Here is a 20,089-nt window from a genome sequence, read left to right as displayed (position 1 = left end):
CCATAAACACACAAGCCTTCACACAACTTGTTTATTTATTACACATTATAATACAGTACTGATCAATGACAACAGATTTTTAAAAACAGTTTAAATGAGCAAACAACTTGTAGTATGGATTAAATACTGTAGGTATTTCTGTGACAGCAATACAAGATATCAACGCAAATTAAAGTGGTCTGGGTGAAATAGAGGACGAGGAATCATATAAACACAATCATATAAATGTGCATTAATAAGCCTGATGGTTACTTTTACAGTGAAGCATGAAAATTAGTAGCATTCACTCAGTGTTTACTATATACTTCACACATACAGCAACAGAACAGGCATGTTTCATAGTAGGGATCTGACTGGACTGTACATTTACACATGCTTAGTAGAATTACAGGATTTCACTGCAAATTACATCAGGTGCTTTTTTCATGGGTACTATATGCCCAGATCCAGAATAATGAAATGCCATCTGACCTCTCACTGCCTTCTGAATATTTTAACCAACTTATTTGGACAGAATATGTCCCGTATCATTTGCTCTGGTAAAACGTGAGTATTCTTGTCATTTCTTTTCATCAACCTACCGGTTAAAGCTCAGCACCTGAGGAACGGAAATGCAGCAGTATTAAATAAGTAAACACAAGGTTAGATCAAAATGAAGCAAGTCCAGTTGTCTGGCAGAACACAAAATGTTTGCGAACGAGACATCTTTCTGAACTTGAACTCGTGCATAATTATAAATTGAAACAAGGAGAGTTTGGAAATGCTAAGAAGTGTTTAGTGTTTCAAAAGTGACCTAAAGGGAACAGACTTCTGCTTAGTGCTGGAAACAAAACGGGGATGTTGACAAGGCTATTTCTGAACGCGTCTGCTTCGAAGCTGTAACGTACCTCAGGAATGCATATTTTAGTTGGCCTCAATTATACAAGGTTTGGGGAGTTTAATCACTAGCATGATGTATAGCTTCCTAGAAATAACAATTGCATTTAAGGCCTTCATCTTGGTATATAAAACATATGTGAACTGCAGTGAAGTCGATTTAAAGCTAATTATTTTGTACAAAAGTAACAATTAAAATTATTATTATAGGGCAAGCTACGGAGTGTGAGGGGGGAAAACAAAAGCTGGTTTAGGTGACGGTAAAAACATTGTTACATATACATTTAGCAATAAAATATTTTATATAAGAAAATATGCAGCTATGAACAACAAAATATAACTGTTAGATATAATGCTTAGCAGAAATGCTGCAAATGCCAAAGTTCCCTTCTTACTGTCTCTACTAACTTTTCTTAGACAAGGAAAAGAGAACAAGGGCCTGAAAGCTGATTACAGATTAATTTAGCTTGACTGAAAGGCAGCCAAAGAGTGTTAGATACTATAGTTAATATTAACATTTAGCCATCTCTGATTGTACTTGCGTGACGTATGAGCATTTTCAGAATATCAGATCTAAAGTGATTTAGTCATTTTTGCTGAAATAAGAGCTGGGATACAGATCCTAATGTAAGAGTCCTTGAAATATCTAAAATAATTCTGTTATTGTAATGATAATAAGGTGGCTCTGGCTGCTGAACCACTAGCAAATGATTAAAATCATCACAACAGGATGACCAAGGCTTTACACAGAGGAGCTAAACCATCAAAAATGTCTTATTTTAAAACCATAGCCTGAATATGACACAGTGCAAGACTACCTTTGTATATTTCTGACTATGTGTAAGAAGGAATAATGTAAAAGTTACTATTACACATCTGAACAAGATAGTGTGCTGGTAAATTTTTTCCCCACACTAACTTAGGTGATAATGATCCTTCAAAAAGTCTCAAAATTGAAGAATATGCAGGTGCAGATAGCTAAGCTGCAGCTCGAGTAACTGGTACAATGCCCACTCGCCTCATCAGAGGTAACTAAAGACACAACATAAACTCCATGTTGGTCTACATAAAACTTGAGTGCACTGGCTGAACGCTGGACTCAGATTCAAGAGGCGCAAAAACCATCAGGTAACATGCTAACAGCAGACAAACTGTGCTCACCTGTTCAACCTGGAAGGACAAAGGCCGCAAGAGCAAAAGTGCAGACATGTATAAGTGGTGAGAATGAGTGTGATCATTAATGCACTAGTGATAATTAGAGTCAGATCTCCAAATAATAGAGAATATGACTTCAATAGTTGCAGCCATGAGCTCAAACCTTAGGTGGAGAGTTGAGCTAGCTCATGGTCACTGGACGAACTGGTCTGTCTTTCTACAGCCCTCTGAGCCTTACAGACAGCCATCTTGCTCCTAATGTCGTGCTTCTTCTCAAAGTAGTTTACCAGAGCCGGTTCGGTCAGCAACGATGCAAGCACCTGCTCAAACGAGATCGACCAATCGCCATCTGGTGCACTGCCACGTCTACTGTCATTCCCACCTCCAGCTCCACCCACTCCACATCCGATCAGGACTGTATCATCAGCGATGTCTTCACACTGCAGAGAACCGGCGCTGACCACAGAGTAGGATGAAATGGAGGTGTCGTCCTTCACATCTTCGTCTGACCCGTTGGCTGGAGGAAGCAGAGTCTCCAATTGGGCCTCTGCTAAAGCCTTCGACACCAGTGACAGCCCACATCCCTGCTCCCCAAAACAGTTCTCCTTTCCTGGATTCTCTACCGCTGGCTGAGCGAGTGCATCACACTTCTTGCTGCCGTTGTTAGTGAACTTCTTGCCCACTTCTCCGATGCGCAGTAATAAGCTGGCCACCGTAGCAATGGCATGATAAAGCTCCTGCTCCTGAGGGTCCTCACTGAACATATTATAGAGCGTCTTGCAGAGCTCAATAAACTGCTCCTGAACACAAAACAGAGAATTAAACTTGAGGCATTACAGTGTGCATGGGGAAATTTTATTCCAATGAACCTATCTTAGACCATTCGCTCAGACATTACACTAAACTGTCAAATAATATAGATTACATATAAAGTATCTAGACACCTGACCATCATCCCGTTATTAACATGATGCTCAACAAGCGTGCATCATTGTAATGACCATTGCAATGATTCATTCAAACAAAAAGCTTTCAATGATTCAATACTTTATAGAGCTGAATCAAGGGTTTGGTTCACTAGTGACGAGTATGACTGCCATGATCATGATCTAATTATTTTCTCCAAATAGATAAACACACCCAGGTTCTATTCAAATGAACTAAATAGTACACCCATGTAAACTTCAACTCCACATCTACATTAGGAGTAACAAGTTTCCGTTCTGCTAACCACACAAAAACTGAAGTGGAGCTTGCACTAAAATTTCTCAATTGTTTATTTTCTATAGAACTAATTCCACAAGCAGTCAACAAAGACAGCAAAGCTGAAAGAAGCACAGCTGTGTATGTAAACTGCAGAACTAAATAAATACTGACATCTCCAAGCTAAAAGAAAGATAAATGTGCATTTACACCTTTAGGTTCAGTGATGTGGGCATTTTCTGACTGCGGATATGTAAACCTCCTGAGTTTACCTGATTCATTCTAGGCAGGTCTTTGATGGTCTCTTTCTTGGGCTCCCTTTCCTTAGCCCACATTCTCAAGTAATACTTATAGTCCTTTACTTTTTCCTCTGAAACAAAAAAGCAGCACAGCAGAATCCCATATTATTGGCTGTAGTTACAACAGCAAACTACAGAGTAAAGGTAGATATGGTTAATAATTTAAATGAGGGAGTACTGGCTTAGGTCATGACATTAAATACCCAGAGGCACACATGGTTAAAGCTGTGTTCATGTTTTAGCTATATGTGTCCCTGTGTAATATATATATATATATATATATATAAAATTCCATGTATAAAAGGAGTCTACACACTCTTTTTAATAAAGGTGCCATTTTTAGCAATAACGTGTGGGATAAGATTGGACTTGATCGTTTGTGATCAGAATTTTTTACATCAAATAAAAATTTTAAAAAAGCAGCACGGTAGTAGTGCTACCTTTCTTCTCCTCAGAATCTCCTCCTGTATCAGGTACCTCCTTCACCTCTTCACCTACAACAGAATACAGTAATAATTTAATAAAAGAAGAGCAATCATAAGCATGGCTATAATAACTTCAGCTAGGTACGTTTTATAGCCCATTTAATTTGAAACTATTAGTGTGATGAAAGAAAAAAAAGATAGAAAGAAAGAAAAGAAGAAATTGAAATTTAGATAACGTAACTACATGAGTTTGTCTGCTAATTCTTCATCTGTAAAACACACACAAACCTGAGGTGACTTCCTGGACCAGAAAGTCTAGATGAGACAAGGAGGGAGGATCTGGAGAGGTTATAAAAAAAGGAAAAGGAGATGATGAAGGAGATTAATACAGGCATGAAGAGAATATATGAAAGAGAGGGAGGGAGAGAGAGAGAGAGAGAGAGAGAGAGAGAGAAGCAAGCAAATAAAACAAAAGAGCAAAGCAGGTGGGGAAAAAAATGTCCAGAGATGAACACTCATCACACTGTTAATAAGTAGGACTTGACTGTTTCATACAGACACACATGCAGGATTAGTGCAGTAGATTTTAAATGATGTTATGTGACTACCATATTGGCTTTTATAAGGTTTCGTTCAAGAAATTTTTTTTTTTTTTAAATAAGAGCTAAAGCTATAACATATAAAGCACTGACACTGTGAATAAAAGCTTTAATATTCTTTAATATTCTTAATATACCTTTATACATAATAATACGTTTCATATTTAGACAACTAATGTTACAAATTAAAACTTGCCCATGGTGACCTCATCATAGTGTAATGTGTGTTCCAAAAATATCACATTGGTCAAACATATAGAGACCATGCGAGTGTGAAAGATCACCACAGTAAATAGAGATAGCATTGAGCTGCTTTTAGAGAAAAGTTGTTGTCAAGGACTTTTAATTTTTCAAAATGTTATTTGTGTTTATCACAAGGCTGTACGTATATGTGTGTTGTATCGTGTATGTGTGCGGGTGCACGTATAAATGAGTATTTACCCTGCAGTGGGTCATCAGTAAAAAACTGAGTGGCCTCGAGTGCAGACTCGGCCTCTTCTGGACACAAAGCTGCAGGAAAAACAACAGTCAGTAGCAGTTTTACACCATCACACACATATACACATACAAATATACACACACAGGCAGGATGCATGTGGGTTTGTTTGCTTCATGTTTAGTTTCAGGAAGTACAGATGATTCTGGGTTAAAGTATTTTGTACGAGTGGGGGCTCTCAGGAAAGCAGGTGGTTGTACTTTAAAAAAAGGCAACCAGGCATCGCAATCACACATGTGTTCTGAGAGCAGTGAACACACTCTCTCAGCATGCACTACCATTTCCTGTACAGCTAAAGAAAGCTGAGAACGTGTGAACACTGCACTCACACGCATGCACACACACACACTTTCTGCGTTTAACAGACCCTCTTCAAATGATGTTTCTGTATTTATGAATTTTCTCAAGTTGTTCCCCCAGCATTTAAGAGTGTGAATAAACAAACAGCTTTAATAATGTCAGCTTCTTGATGTTTGCTGTGTGTGTACATGTGTCAGTACCTGGAGGCAGGTGTAATTTATACAGCAGCTTTAATTTCTCAGTCATATCACCATGATACATCCCACCTGAGAGAGAGAAATTAAACACAGCGTTGCTTCAGGGACAGCAGTTAATGCTTACTGTTCTTGAGGTCAAACGAAATTGTTCTGTTGAATCATTCACCACATTTTTGAGAAGTTATGAAGACTTTATGTAGTTCCTCTAAGGATATAATGGTTAACTATTGGTTTTTCCTCTTTAATGGTGATTTTGTGCTTCAGTCCTCAAACCAATGTGTAATTATAAACAGAGCATATTTACTATATTTTTTCACATTACAATTGTCACTGGAGTATGTTTATGCCGTAACGAAAAGGGAAACAGCTCCTTCTGGTAGGCAAAAAAAGGTTTCTTAAAATTCTGAAAAAATGGACAGATTTCAATTTGGCTACAGTTCGGTTGTAGTGATTTCTATTATGATGACATCTTTTTGAATGTATGATGATTACTGGATGATGATATTAAAAATTACATTTGGAATATTAATAAACAGACATAAAAACTTAAAGTATGTCCTACAAGTCATTTATTCTAACATACAACAAGGGTAACCAGTCCCATAGTCTAAAGATCATGTTAATATCATACAATTTTAAGCTTAACAGTAAGTCCTGCACTCACTCAGGCCTGTAACAAACTCTTTAAAGTTGATGAGGGAGTCTTTGTTGTGGTCAAGCAGGCGAAATAAGCGAGTAGAGAGTGTGGAAGTGTGCATGCCACAGCTCCAAGGTGCCAAGGCTAAGAAGAGCTGACTGAACTGTCCACAGTCGATCCGGTACTGCTCCAGATAGGGTAAACTCGGGTCATGACGCTCAGCAGCAGTGCTACTCGCCCCCCAATAGCAGCTCATGATGTGCTTGGCCTGGAGATGAAACAGATGGAGAAATCAGATACAGGAACAAGTTTAGATTTGACAGGGAAAGATTGACATCAGGACAAGCAATGTTAACCGAGTAGCCCTCGACTGAGCCCTCTAGTGTTCACATTCTGCAGTTGCAATGTAAACATTGCTATGGCTGGTCTCATTGCCTCCTGCCTGCTCAAATCATTTAAAACTACGGAAACAGAAAATGTACATTTTAATTTAAATAATAGTTAAATATCCACTAACTGTACAAGTACGCACACAGATGCAAAAGAAAAAACAATACTCTGGTTAGCTACAACTCTTCACGCACCAACATTCAAATGTAGATACAGGACAAAAGCTTCAACAAGTGTTCACATCAAACAGACTACAGAATAGTGTGAGCTTTGGGACTTTAACAATAGTGAGTTGTTGGTGTCAGATGGGCTGGTTTGAGTATTTCATAAAGTGTTGATTCGAATTTTCACGCACAGCAGTCTTTAGAGTTTACATAGACTGGTGCAAAAAAATATAAAACCTCCTGTGAGTAGGTGCCTGTGGGCTGAAACACCTGGTTGATGAGAGATCAGAGGAAATATGACGAGAGAGGGGTGGGCTGACAGGAAGTCAGTAGTAACTGAAATAACCTCTCTTTGAGCAAAAAGGCCTCTAAAAATGCACAAAAATGTGAACACTGAGGCAGATGACCACATCAGGTTCTCCAAGTTAGTGTCAGCCAAGCTATAATGGGCTCAGACTCAGAACCAAACTAAAACTTCTGAAGACTGGAAAAAGAGATTTTGTCTTGAACTGTACAGTTTAGGTGAGTCTTTGCCCATGATATTCAGATATCCCTGTTCTTGGCAGACTGGAATGGAAACAGATATAGTTTTTCCCCAGCTGGAAGACTTACAACGGTTAAAAGTACTTGAAGTTGGAGATGCTTTTCTGCTCACCACGGTTATAAAGTGTGCTTATATGAGTTACTATTTCCTTCCTAGCAGAATAAGCCAATCTGTCAATTTCCGTCTGACCTCTCTGATCAAATAGGCATTTCACCTCCTCCAGAACTTTCACTCATTCAATGTTTTTTGTTTTGTACAACGTTTTATGCAAACGCTGTTGTAATAACATTCGGTTTTAGAGACTGTTGTGTGCAAAAATATTCAAACCAACCGGTCTGGTACTAACATTTATGCCCTGAAAAAAATCACGGAGATAACACTTTTCTTTTCTTTTTTTTTTTGCATTGCACTTCAGCCAACAAAAAGGATGTTCTTACCTTGAACAGAACATGCAGTTCCTCCAGCTCTTCAATAGTGAAGGCTGAGTCGGTCATGATGGCCCTCACCTGCATGCACACACAAGAGCAGTCTTACTACACACACATGAACTGGGTTTAAATCCTTTAAAAAAGCAAAGGCACTCACCACACTTCTCTTAGCTGTATCCTCTAAAGACTGAATAACCTTTAACCGCTGTTTGAACCTCATCTGCTCAATGACATCAGCACGCAGACTTCCAAACTTCTACAAAAAAAAAAGAAAGAAAGAAAAAAAAAAGAAAAGAGATGGCAAACAGGACAGATGAGTAAAATTATTTATTGGGAAATTAACATTTCCTGTGGATGAGTTTCTTTTCCTCACATCATAGGACGTCTTAATGAGATCAAATACGTCAATCTCAGGTGGTGGCTCGTCTCCACTGGTTAACAGGGCATGCAGGTGTGGGATGGGTGGAGCCACTGTCTGTTTGTTCACAACGTTATCCAGATACCTGGAAAAAGAGGATTTATAGTTTTCTGTTCCTGCATGTGTTATACTTAGTGGCTTCCATGCATTCACCATCTTTATGTTTAGACATTCAGTGCTACGATGATTACAACAGAATTCTGCTTTCTGAACAAACAGACCTTCCGAGTATGGTCATGGCTTCTCCTTCGTCTGTGCAGTTTAACAACTTCTCCATGTTTGCGTGTAACACAGCTAATGACACCTAAAGTGCAGAGAAACACATAGCATCAGTCTGTGGCTGTCAAACAACTGAAATCTTGTATACATCAGTGTTATTTTCAACAGATTAACATTAATATACACGAAAGTATAGAGTATGCACTCCTATCACATACACCATGAAACACAAAAATGATCAAACATGCTTCCTTACAGTAGGTGAAGGTAACATTTCCATAACCTATTTTGTTTCCTTTATTTGTCTGCAATTCACTTTCTGAAATATATATATATATATATATAAAAACATGATTTTATAATTCAGCACTGTGCATATTTCTCATGGATATATAAATAAATTATATCACAAGTGAAAGAAAATGATCTTTAGCTATCTTTATATTAACTCATTCTCAAGGATCTGCTGGCTAATAAGGTATGAAAGTATGCGGCTTGACAGACTTCTGTTAATAAACCTTCTGTTAATTTTTATAAACAGTTGTGTGGACGTCCTGCTTTTTAAAGCAGATATAAAATTATAGATCCACAGTTGTGTGTTTGGAAGCCTGTAGTACTGATTATTGTTTCTGCCATATCACAGTCTGATATCTGTATGCTCTCACCTGAAAGATGACTTTAATTCCCTCATAGAAGAAGCAATCCACCAGCAACACAGCACTGTCAAACGGCATGACAGACAGGAAGAGTGTGAGGAACCAGGACAAGGAGATAGTGGAGATCACACCCAGCTCCTGCATGTGCTCATACAGCAGTGGCAAGCACTCACGTGTCAGCTCCTCAAACACACCTTGATCCACCAGAGCTCCTGAAAAGACACATTCATATATAGCCAAAGGTTTGTGGACACATGACCATCGCACCATACAGTGGTGTGAAAAAGTGTTGGCACCCTTCCTGATTTTTTTTTTTTTTTTTGTTGTTGTTTTTTGCATGTTTGTCACACTTTAATGTTTCAGATCATCAAACAAATTTAAGTATTAGTCAAATATAACACAAGTAAACAAAACATGCAGTTTTTAAATGAAGGTTTAAGTGCGTGCTCCCTAAACAAACATGCAAAATAATAAAAAAAAAAAATCAGGAAGAGGGCCAAAATTTCACACCACTATATGGGGCTCTTAACCCAAACTGTTGGCAGAGGCTTGGGTTGATGCACAGAGTTGTTTAGAATGTGTCTGTATTCTGCAAAAGGAAGATTTCCCTTCCCTGGACCTAAGAGACCCAAATTTACATTTGAGCCATTTGACAGACGTCTTTATCCAAAGTGATGTACGAAAGTGCTTTAAAGCCTTTATCAATGAGTACATTGATGCTGGTTCACTAGGTTGCAGACTAAGAATACCACCAGTTTAAAACTCTGTTCCAACATGAGAATGGCCCTCTGCACAAATCCAGCTCCTGAAGACATGGAGTGCAAGAACTTGAGGGACCTGCATAAAGCCCTGACCTCAACCAACCTGAACATGTGAGATGAACTGGAAGACAAACTGCACTCCAGACCTGCACCTTAAACAGCATCGGTAATGATCCGGTGGCTGAATGAGCAAGTCCCCACAGCGGCGATCACAAATTTAGTGGAAAGCCTTTCCAGAATGGTCAAAATTATAATAAAAGCAAAGGGGGAATAAATCTGGAATATAATCTGTAACAAGCACATATGGGCGTGATGGTGTATAAACCCACAGATATGTGTACGACGACACAGAAATATTCCTTAAATACAGAAAGAAAGATAACATACACAGAAAAAAATTGACCTTTTTTTTTTTAGGTTTGTGACTGACCTACAACTCTGGTGTTGTAATAATCAGGCAGCATCCGTTCACACAAAGCCACCAGCAACCAGAAAGCCTGCTCTTCAGTACAGTACAGCAGCAACACTGACGTTACTATATTCATGGCCTATGAAAAAATAGAAACAGACACACAGCTACACTAATCTGATATAATTAATAAATGTGTCTCTGATAGATAGATAGATAGATAGATAGATAGATAGATAGATAGATAGATAGATAGATAGATAGATAGATAGATAGATAGATAGATAGTCTCTTACTGTAGATAAATAGATAGATACATCATGGATACAATAGATGCTTTATTGCCGTTGCATAGTACAGGTACATAGCAACAAAATGCTGTTTAGCATGTATCAGAAGTACAAATAGTAGAATTGTGCAAATGAGCATGTGCAGGTAAATATGTAAATATATGTACAACAAATAGATAAGGCTATGGCAGGGAGTATGTGCAGAAACTGGTGAGCTAATACAGGTTTCACTAATTCTTCTTTCATGGTACAGATACCATGGTGACAAGTTGTTTTTCTCTTCTTTTTATTTTGCCCGTTAAATATATTTCACATGTTCAGTTGGTTAGCCATGTCACTTGTCTTGTTTTTAGTTAATCATGCTGTGTACACATTTATAAATTTTTCTCTTTGTAAATAAGGTTTTCTTGCCAAAGCTGCCTTCTGACTTCAAATAATGAATGATATCAAAAAGCTATATTCAAGGTGACGTATTTCAAGGACATTGTGCAAACACTGGTTTAAATGAAACTGAGTATGTATTGTTTGTGTGTGTGTGTGTGTGTGTATACCTGGCAGTACCCAATCCCTGGGTTGCGGTATGCATATGCAGTGAGTACTCGTCGAAGAGCAGCGATTCCCATCTCGTTCTGAAAGGCATGGTGCTCAGGCATTGAGCGATGCAAGTCTCTCTCAATCTCCTCAGTAGCTAAATTACACCTGCCCATGGCCTGCTCCACCAGCTCCGCATAGTAACCTGGGTTAGTCACCATCTCATTCTGAGCACCTACAGGGAGAGAGGAAGTTCCAGCATAAATATAGTTCATTTAGACAAACACAGACCTACAAGAGTTATCTTCAGAGTCTGTCGAAGGAGCAGTAAATAAAATGTAACATGAACTATGCAGTTTAACTTAACATGACATTACATGCAAGTAGTTCATGTAATAAAGACTCTTGGAGACACTCTACAGATTTTCTACAGTACTATTATGGCATACACAAACAATCTTTGGTTGTTTTGTCGTAAATAAATAGATAAATATGCTGCATATAACATGCGTTCGTTTTTCATGACAACTGGACGTGTGATCAGGTTTAATCACAGAATCAAGGCATAAATGCATGTGGCCGTTACCATGATACGATGTTAATCATCCTGCTAGTGGCATGAAAAAATAGTAGGGCTTTATACAGGCCAAGTTTATGTGGACTTTAAAACACAGCTTGAATTTACATATGATTCAAATGTGTGACTGGGTTAACCCAAGTGATCAAATTCACATATATTCATTCATCATTATTCTTTTCAAAAAATAAAAGGACAGAGAGTGCCCTCTGCTGTCAGGCAGATATAATTACCCGAAAACAGTAACCACAGTTCTCCTCTCAGACTCTCAGGAATCCCTTTCAGTACCAGGTTTCGAGTCTTAGACGTGCGGTACATGCACACGCCTCGTCCAAACTCAAAGAAATGGATATTCCAGGATTCTTCCTTCATCTTCTCTTTTGTCTGAAAAAAAATATATGACTTTATGTTTGCATAAAGTATAAAGATTTCCTTTTAGAAAGTTTACACATACACACACTCATTTGACTTAGTAAACTTAATATGTTATGCAAAGTAAAAAACAAAAATAAGCAGCTATTTCTTAATTAAGATCTGTTGATGATCTGGTTTTATATATTATTCTTAAATGAGCTGTAATAGTGCATAAATGACCATTGAGCTATATGGTATCTTTCTGAGAATCTCACCTAAACATCAGTAAATCTTTAGTAAAGTTGAAAATAGAGAAGCCCCTGATCTTACAAGAACTCATGCATTTTTAATGTCATGTAATCTGTGTAATGGCCAGATTTATGGTTTCCCGCATGTCACTTACAGCATTCACCTAATAAACAAACACAGCATTTCTAAGGATCTTATGCTCTATACTGAAAACCCAGCAGTAGTCTATATGACCAGGAAAAAAGTAAGCATTTATGATCATTTATGCTGGATCTGTAAATCTCAAGTCATAAAGCAAGACTACTGGATATCCTGACGGCACAAACACAGCAGATTGTGTTGGAGAGATTAGGACTTTTATGGGTTCCTAACAGGCAGCACTGGTCTTTAAATGTGAAGTTTTATTTCTCACAATCTGTTGATTTGTACTGCACAAATGGACCAACCCATGTTTATCTGTATAGAGCGCTGATTTTCCAGTGACTGAAATCAAATGTTTTTAGGTGTATCCATTAATCTGTTTGCCAAATAAATATGAAAAATAATTTTGAATAAAAAAAAACTGTTAATATTATCAGCCAGCAGATAAACACTGGAATTTGGATGGTACTGATGTGTGTGTAACCTAAAGACAGCTAACCGCTTTAGGTCCCAGGTCTTCAGGACATCCCTTCTGGTAGATATGAAGCAGACCCTGCTTGGCTGTAGGGAGGCTGGAGCTGTAGTAGCGATCCTGGGTCATCTCACCTGATCCCAGCATCAGTGACATTGAAGGGAGGGAAGGAGGGGTGCTGGGACTTGGACTCTCCTGTGAGAAGTATGAAAGAGTAAATTAAGCATACGGCTGGAAATCAAAAGATACTTTTTCTTTAACCAGAGACTGAAATATCCTCCTCAAGACAGACTTTAGTTGGTGATAGCATTTAAGAAGCCTCTAACTAACACCACTTCTTTTTTTCTTGACTGACTCACAGATTGTCCTGTCATGCTTCTGTCAGGCGTTCTCTGTAGGAAGTCTGAGATCCGCTGAACAAGGAAGTCACGATCTTTGAGGTTTGCAAATAGGAAGGTCATCTTGTTTTTAGTGCTGATGGAGAGAGGACTAGGCAAAACACTGCTGCTGTCAGCTTTCTCTACTATAGACACCTAGAGTGAGAGCGAGAACAACAGTGAGAGAGAGAGAGAGATTTAAGAGCGAAAGCGAGAGAGAGGGTGAGAGAGAAAAAGTAAGAGAGCGTGAGAGAGGGTGAGAGCGAGAGAAAGAGAGCCAGAGAGAGACAGTGACAGAGACAGAGGGTAGAAACGAGAGAAAAAGAAACAAAGACAGAGAAAGCCAGAGATCAAAAGTGAGAGATAAAGGAAAAAAAGAGTTTGCTGTTAATGCTTTTGTCTCAGATATAGTGTGAGAGTGAATAGAAAAAAATCCCCACAAGTATTAATGTATGTATGAAAATCTAACTGTTTAATTATGAAGCATACATTTTCTATTAGAGTACATTATTTAAACTGGTTGGAATATTCTAAATAAAATAACTTAAAAATACGGTTAATTATTTACTCATAAAAATATTTTTGCTTTAATAGTCTGCATATTGTCACTGACTTAAACAACACAATGACCGGTTGTAAACATAAAATAAAGCAAAATAAAAATGAAGTAAAAATGTCTCAATCTCAAATAAGATTTTTTTCAAATCATTGCTTTTCACTTCACTAATTTAGATATTAGATGTTGAAACGTAGTGACTAGACTCTGTAACAGTGATTGTGAATGCTTACCTCTCTAAGCGGTATGATAAGTTGACACAGGTCCTCCTCTCTGCTGGCAAAACAGATGTAATTGTTGGAGACAAACATCTGTCCAACTACATGCATCTTAGCGAAGGGTGTCCACAGAGTGCAGTCTGTATGGCCGTCTAGCCGTTCTTCCTTTGTCAGGCGGAACAGAGCTCGGTATCTCTCGTTTTTCGCCCGTGCGTCCAGGTCCCTAAAACAAAATGACATTTAAGTTCACACTTTCTGCCAGGATGAGCATGAACACTCAGTTTAACAGTAGAAATCAACAAGACAGAACAGTGTTCAGGGATGTGAGAGTAATGCTGAATGAAATCCAATTTGGTCATTTTTAGAAAACTCTCACCTTTTGAGTGCAGAAACATTTTTCAGGGTCTTGCAGGGTTTGGGGAGCGAGTGGTCTGCAGAGAAGCCCTCGTTATCCAGCAGCTGCCTCATGGCGATGTTAGCCAGCTGCTCCATCAGTTTAAATGTATCGTTGATGTTGAGGAACATGGAAAAGTAGTGCTCCGTGTCCCGTGTGCTCACACGCACACTCTCAGGAAATAACAGCGTAGCGTTCTTATCTAACTGAGTCACATCTGTCCACTGCACTATCAAGGTCACTAAAGAGGCAGAATGGAATAAAAAAACACATTAAAACGATTTACATTAAAGATATTCATCACTTTGGGTTATGGGAAAATGTTTAAAGTAAATTAGATTAAATGAAAAGTCATGAACATTGCTCATACACTCCTCCGCTACTCTCATTCATGCCATCCTAAATGGTTTAAATGCTCTCTCTTCTTCTGTAATCCCTTTCCTCTTTCATTCCTCCTCTCTCTTACTATCTCACCCTCTTTTCCAAGTAGGAAGGAGTAGAAGCACAGGTGATTGACAGAGAGGTAGAGCCAGCCCTGACGTGGCACTCTACCCTTCCAGTAGCTGCATGAGTAATAGTTCACCAGTTTCTCTTCCTCAGGCATCCCAAACAGCTTCCGCATCTTCATCTCTGCCTCCCGAAACTTCCCACAATCCTCGTCTTCTTGTGTTTGACGGCTCTTATTCTCCTCAGCAATAATGCCCTGCACACAAACAGACAAACTGTAGATTGCTTACTGGAGTCTCCCAATATATACTGTACAAGCCTAAGGCTGGTCTGGGTGCAATGTAAACGTTAGACGTAAGCTCACCTGTATCTTGCCTTTGACAAAAGTAGTGATGTCTTCATCGTTGTCAAAAATGGAGAGAGTCTGCAGTAAATTAGCCTCTAGCCATTCCCAGTGTTCTGTTATCTCCTTGCGTGATGAGCCTAAAGACATATAGACATTTTAATAATTATTAGCAATGCAAACTGGTAACTGAAATCAGTCAATTTTGGTCACATGTCAGCTTATCTTTTTTGACTCTGTTAGTTTTTGACACTGGATTATCTATGCACAATTCATCAGTAATATTCACTCACAACAAAAGACCAGAACTAATAAAAAATAAGCCTATAAGTAGCAGTAATTATAGTGGGTTTATCGTCCTTCTCTTAAGCATTCAAATGAAAAGACAGCAAAACTAGATGTCTAACTCTGTTTTTTTTTTTTTTTAAATGCAACAGCAGCTCATATAAGAGCTCAAACTGTATTGTGATAACAGCAATGTTACAGCATAAGTGCAGCACAGTCCCTAAAAACACGAGGCAAATTAGTGTCAAATCGAATATCCAGACACAGATGAGAGTTTGTCATGACATCCAAATTGACAGAGCTCTAAAAGATAAAGGCCAAAGCAACCTTGCAAATCACTCAGAATGTAAAGTCTCCTGAACAAACATGTCATTATGAACACAAAAGGGGGGAAAAAAAGCAAGGTCAATATTTCATACTTCATCCCCTCCTTCCATACTGTTAGATTTTACCAAATGATTCATTTTACAATTTTTTTCGTTGAACTGTAACAATCCCAGCATCTTGTCAAGTAGTTCAAAAGCAAAATATTTATTCTTTATAATAACATTTTGTTCTATGTTTATGTCCTGTAAAGCTGCTTTGAGACATTGTCAATTGTAAAAAGCGCTATACAAATAAACTTTACTTGAATTGAAAAGCACAAATGTCAGTGACTGTTCCTGATGGTAGGAAACTGATTACTGACCACAGGCAATGCTCCAGAAGAGTTGCGAGTCCCCTGTTTGATGAAGGATTCGATACGGAGCCACACGAGCACTGGAGTCTAACACAACATCCAGAGTACCTACCAAAAGACCTGAGTGAGGGACAGAAGATGTAGAGAAGGAGTGAGTGAAAGGCCATTTTTCATTCTTCAGCGACAGAGTTATCATCATCCACACACACAGACACACACACACATCCACAGCCCCACACACACACACACACACACACACACACACAGCCCCACACTATGTGACACACACACACACCCATCCACAGCCCCCCTACACACACAGCAACACACAGCCATACATCCACAGCCAATCCACACACACACACACATCCACACAAACATACACAAACACCCACACATGGTTTTTATTACTACTTATTTTACTCGACTTACACAGATGTCTGCATAAATAGATTAGTTATGTATAATCACAGGAACCTTATAGATTACAACTATTTTCCTCCCTCACTCTTTCTACCTTCTGTGAATGCACATCAGAACTCTAATTTCCAGATGAAATTAAAAAGCAGAAAAGCAAACTGTTTCAGCAGACCAACATCTTCAGCCAAATGTTCTGTACAAAGATCAATACTTAAATAGGTCACCTTGTTGTTTTTACCATTAATGAACAGATCATGCAGTTTTTTAATGTGTGCCTAATAACCTCTGATTCTGATGTCATTTAATTTAATGACATGGCATTCTTATGGTTACAAAAGCTTTTCTTGTTGTGTCAGCCTTTAGAGAACAAATTATTTAATATTATGAGGCAGTTTGTGAGATTCTACAAGCTAAAATTAGGCAATAATTGTGATCTTGCATCCAAGTGTTAATTTTCAGTTTTCTTCTTAACATCAGTTTCATTCACATCTCTAACTCAGGCATGACAGTCTGAATGCAGAGCCAGCAAAGTACATCCAAGAGCAACAACAACAACAACAACAACAACAAAAAAGGTTGTTTGGGTTTTGTGTGTGTGTGTGTGTGTGTGTGTGTGTATGTGAGTGTGTGAGTGAGTGTGTGAGTGAGTGTGTGAGTGAGTGTGTGAGTGAGTGTGTGACTTCTGTTTTTTAAAACACGAATCAATAACACTGTAGCAGATCATCTGTTGCAACTTAATCACACACATTTACGTTAATTATTTACCCGAAGGCAAAACAGAGAAAAGACTAGAGAAGGGTTTTTATCCAATAGCTTAGTTTTCTTCTGTCTCTGCCATGAGTTGCAAAGTGACTATGTGACTTTATATTTAATAAATAGATAAAGTTCAGAACAAAGCTGGAGGAAACCTTTAAATGTTTCTTTATAGCCCCGAACTACTCATTAAATCTTGCACTGCATTAAAAGGTAACTGCCCAGCAAAGTATGTAGCAGGAACTAATTTTTACTCTGGCTCACAATGTTTTGTGCATCATGTGCAGACATCATCTTAGATAATTTAATGAATCATGGTGAAAGGTAAATCTTGTGGATACTGACGCCATGTTTCACGGCTGCTTACTGAAAATGAGGTCACGAGCTGTCATTTTTCAGCCTTTCAAAGGAGAAACAGTCCCATAATTTCACAAGACGTTCAATAAATTGTTAAACATTTACATCAATCAGGGATTAGGATTAAAGATAAGTGAGATGTGAGCATTTTTTGTGGATTTTTTTGTTGTTCTTTTTCAGAACGTCATTAAATAACAATTTGACAAAATAATTCATTTACAAAAGCCATGTGTCAGTGAACTTTTTTACATGTGCACATCTCAAATGTCATGTTTTCACTCTGATAAATAGTAAATAAAACGCCTTTATTTTATTGAACATGAGTTTTTCAACCATACTGTGGGAGTTTATTCACCTAAACGTTAGCTAGATTGAGTTAACAGATGTTTTAGCTTTTGTCTGTCTGAACATACAGTACATTATTAAAGCTAAACAGTTAAAAAAAAACGTAATTTGTTCAGGACAGCAAAACTATTTCAAAGTTAAATATGTATAAGTATAATGTTGAATAAATGCACCACGTCAGCATCAGCTAACAAAAAACAAAAAAAAAAAACTAGCCAGCTAGCTAGCCAGCTCACTGTTAGCTAATTAGCTAATGGTTAACGGTAATAAGTCAGTATCGTGGTGTGTAACGATTAATCGTTAATACTTTAATTTCTCGTCGTGGTTTTATGTTATTTTGTTATATTCTGACTTAGAAGAGCTGAATATATTTTTAGACAGCTGCATGTGTAGGTAGATAGAACAAGCAGAAGAGGTTGCTAAGGTTTGGAAGGTAATCTAAAGTTAACATGATGCAGAAGATATAAGAGATAAAGTGTTGTGTTGAAGCGAACAGGCCAAGTGTTTACCGGTGATGCCTCCTCCTTTGCCGTGTCCCTTCCTCCGCTGCAGAATGAAGAAGGGATTGGCCCTCTCACTCACCCACAGTGCGTTAGCGAGCAGCACCTCCTCCGGAGTGATCCACATCCTAACGGCGATGTAAAGTTCCCTTTACATTAGTTTAACTGTAAATCAGCGGCCATGATCGTGCCACAATACACAAACACAGCTTCCTACCTGCTTCTGCTTCTGTTTGTGTTCCAGCAGGAGAAGGCGGTCACTGGGTGATGACGTCAACCAGCAAAATGGCAGGCCACCTAAAACACATTTCATAATGTTTATTTGTATACGAATGAACATGCAGATTTCACACTCCAGGTTTTCATTGTTAAAATGAAAAAAAAAAAATGAAAAAAAGCGAAAATTATGGAGAACACCATTCTTAAGTGGTCAGTATATTTCCCAAACATACAAATTGTCAATAAAGCCAGTCCAAGACCAAGCCAAAAGAAATAAATTATAGTCTATAAAAAGTCTATATATAGTCTATAAAAATATAATCTATAAAAATATGGTCTATAGTGACTCATGCGATGCTTTATCCGGTGACTATTCATTTGAATTCAATCTATTTCTATATAGCTCTTTTAATAATGGACATTTGTCAAGGAAAGGAAAAACTCTTTGAGATGACATGGGAATTATATCAAATATAGGTGAGAATACACCTTGAATGAGATGCTAGTCAATCACAAGGCACCGTACACACTTACGTTCACACATAGGTACAATTCAGTGCAGCCAATCCACCTACTGGCTCAGGATAAACCCAGAAACAGAGAGAGGAAAGGGATTATTTCAATAAATTGATCAAAGAGTTCGCAGAGAGCAAAAGGGAAACATGAATGAAGTAAATAAAGTACAACAACAAGGTCATTGTGTTGTTCTATAGTAGTTATTACATTCATTAATTTCCACTGGTACCTATAATGGGAGCGAGAATACCCTTATGTATTAGACTTGAAAACATAATGGCATTCTGCTTAGATAAAACGTACTTACACACTCATTATGAAACATCACTGTGTACATGAAGCATGCAGAGGTAGCAGATAATTTTAGATAACTAATCTTAACGTCTTGCCAACTTAGTTATTATAACCTAGCTAAGCAACAAAAAAACAGTTGTGGTTTAAGTGTTAAGTTTAAGCCACCTTTATTCTCGTTTGAAACAGATTAAAGAAACGACAGTGTAATGTCTATTAATGGTGCTCAAATGTATATATATATATATTTATTAATAATCCTTTAGCAACTAATCTCCCACGTATGTGATTACTATATTATGTACATTCATAAAGTCTAATGGATTCATATTAATATTTAAAATTATTGCATATTATTTCAAATGACATAACGTTGGTTATTTTAAAACCATACATTGGTGTGTGTGTGTGTGTGTGTGTGTGTGTGTGTGTGTGTGTGTGTGTGTGTGTGTGTGTGTGTGTGTGTGTGTGTGTGTGTGTGTGTGTGTGTGTGTGTGTGTGTGAGCGCGTTAAAAAGACTGTATTATTTCAAGCTTTTATTTTGAAAAGCATTATTACTTACGCTAAAGCACGCGGCAGGACTTTTACTGCAATCGCGT

At 38.0% G+C, this 20,089-nt stretch overlaps 1 protein-coding gene across 3 annotated transcripts; it reads right to left on the bottom strand.

Moving 5' to 3' along the window:
• Nucleotides 1–17: 17 nt before the first annotated feature.
• LOC113660043 (TBC1 domain family member 9B) lies at nt 18–18,761 on the bottom strand. Of its 3 annotated transcripts, XM_047819758.1 has the most exons (24): nt 18,682–18,761; nt 18,474–18,592; nt 16,099–16,209; nt 15,147–15,265; nt 14,810–15,038; nt 14,318–14,576; nt 13,957–14,164; nt 13,150–13,323; nt 12,818–12,985; nt 11,808–11,958; nt 11,018–11,232; nt 10,198–10,315; nt 9,016–9,218; nt 8,353–8,435; nt 8,087–8,216; nt 7,871–7,969; nt 7,723–7,791; nt 6,215–6,455; nt 5,554–5,619; nt 4,999–5,067; nt 4,247–4,297; nt 3,974–4,027; nt 3,507–3,604; nt 18–2,831 (listed from the first exon to the last, which is right to left on the bottom strand). In XM_047819758.1, the coding sequence occupies exons 2-24, from the start codon at nt 18,589–18,591 to the stop codon at nt 2,196–2,198; spliced, it is 3,669 nt and encodes a 1,222-aa protein (XP_047675714.1). In that variant the 5' UTR covers nt 18,592; nt 18,682–18,761; the 3' UTR covers nt 18–2,195. The 3 variants fall into 3 exon arrangements, with proteins under 3 accessions (XP_047675714.1, XP_027029053.1, XP_047675715.1); XM_027173252.2 differs by having other exon boundaries at nt 18,474–18,722; XM_047819759.1 differs by lacking the exon at nt 4,247–4,297 and having other exon boundaries at nt 18,474–18,722.
• Between the last annotated feature and the right edge of the window lie 1,328 nt (nt 18,762–20,089).

Source organism: Tachysurus fulvidraco, chromosome 10 (assembly GCF_022655615.1).
Source record: "Tachysurus fulvidraco isolate hzauxx_2018 chromosome 10, HZAU_PFXX_2.0, whole genome shotgun sequence".
NCBI classification, from domain to species: Eukaryota; Metazoa; Chordata; class Actinopteri; order Siluriformes; family Bagridae; genus Tachysurus; species Tachysurus fulvidraco.
Note: the sequence above shows the minus strand (reverse complement) of the source record. Positions and strands in the feature narration are given on the sequence as shown.

Excerpts from the sequence above, each read along its gene's own strand:
- LOC113660043 (XM_047819758.1), bottom strand. The coding sequence starts at position 18,591 with ATGTGGATCACTCCGGAGGAGGTGCTGCTCGCTAACGCACTGTGGGTG. Across the intron at positions 8,217-8,352 it reads GCCATGACCATACTCGGAAG|GTATCTGGATAACGTTGTGA; the intron begins GTCTGTTTGTTC and ends CTCTTTTTCCAG. Across the intron at positions 6,456-7,722 it reads AACTGCATGTTCTGTTCAAG|GCCAAGCACATCATGAGCTG; the intron begins GTAAGAACATCC and ends TTTCATCTCCAG.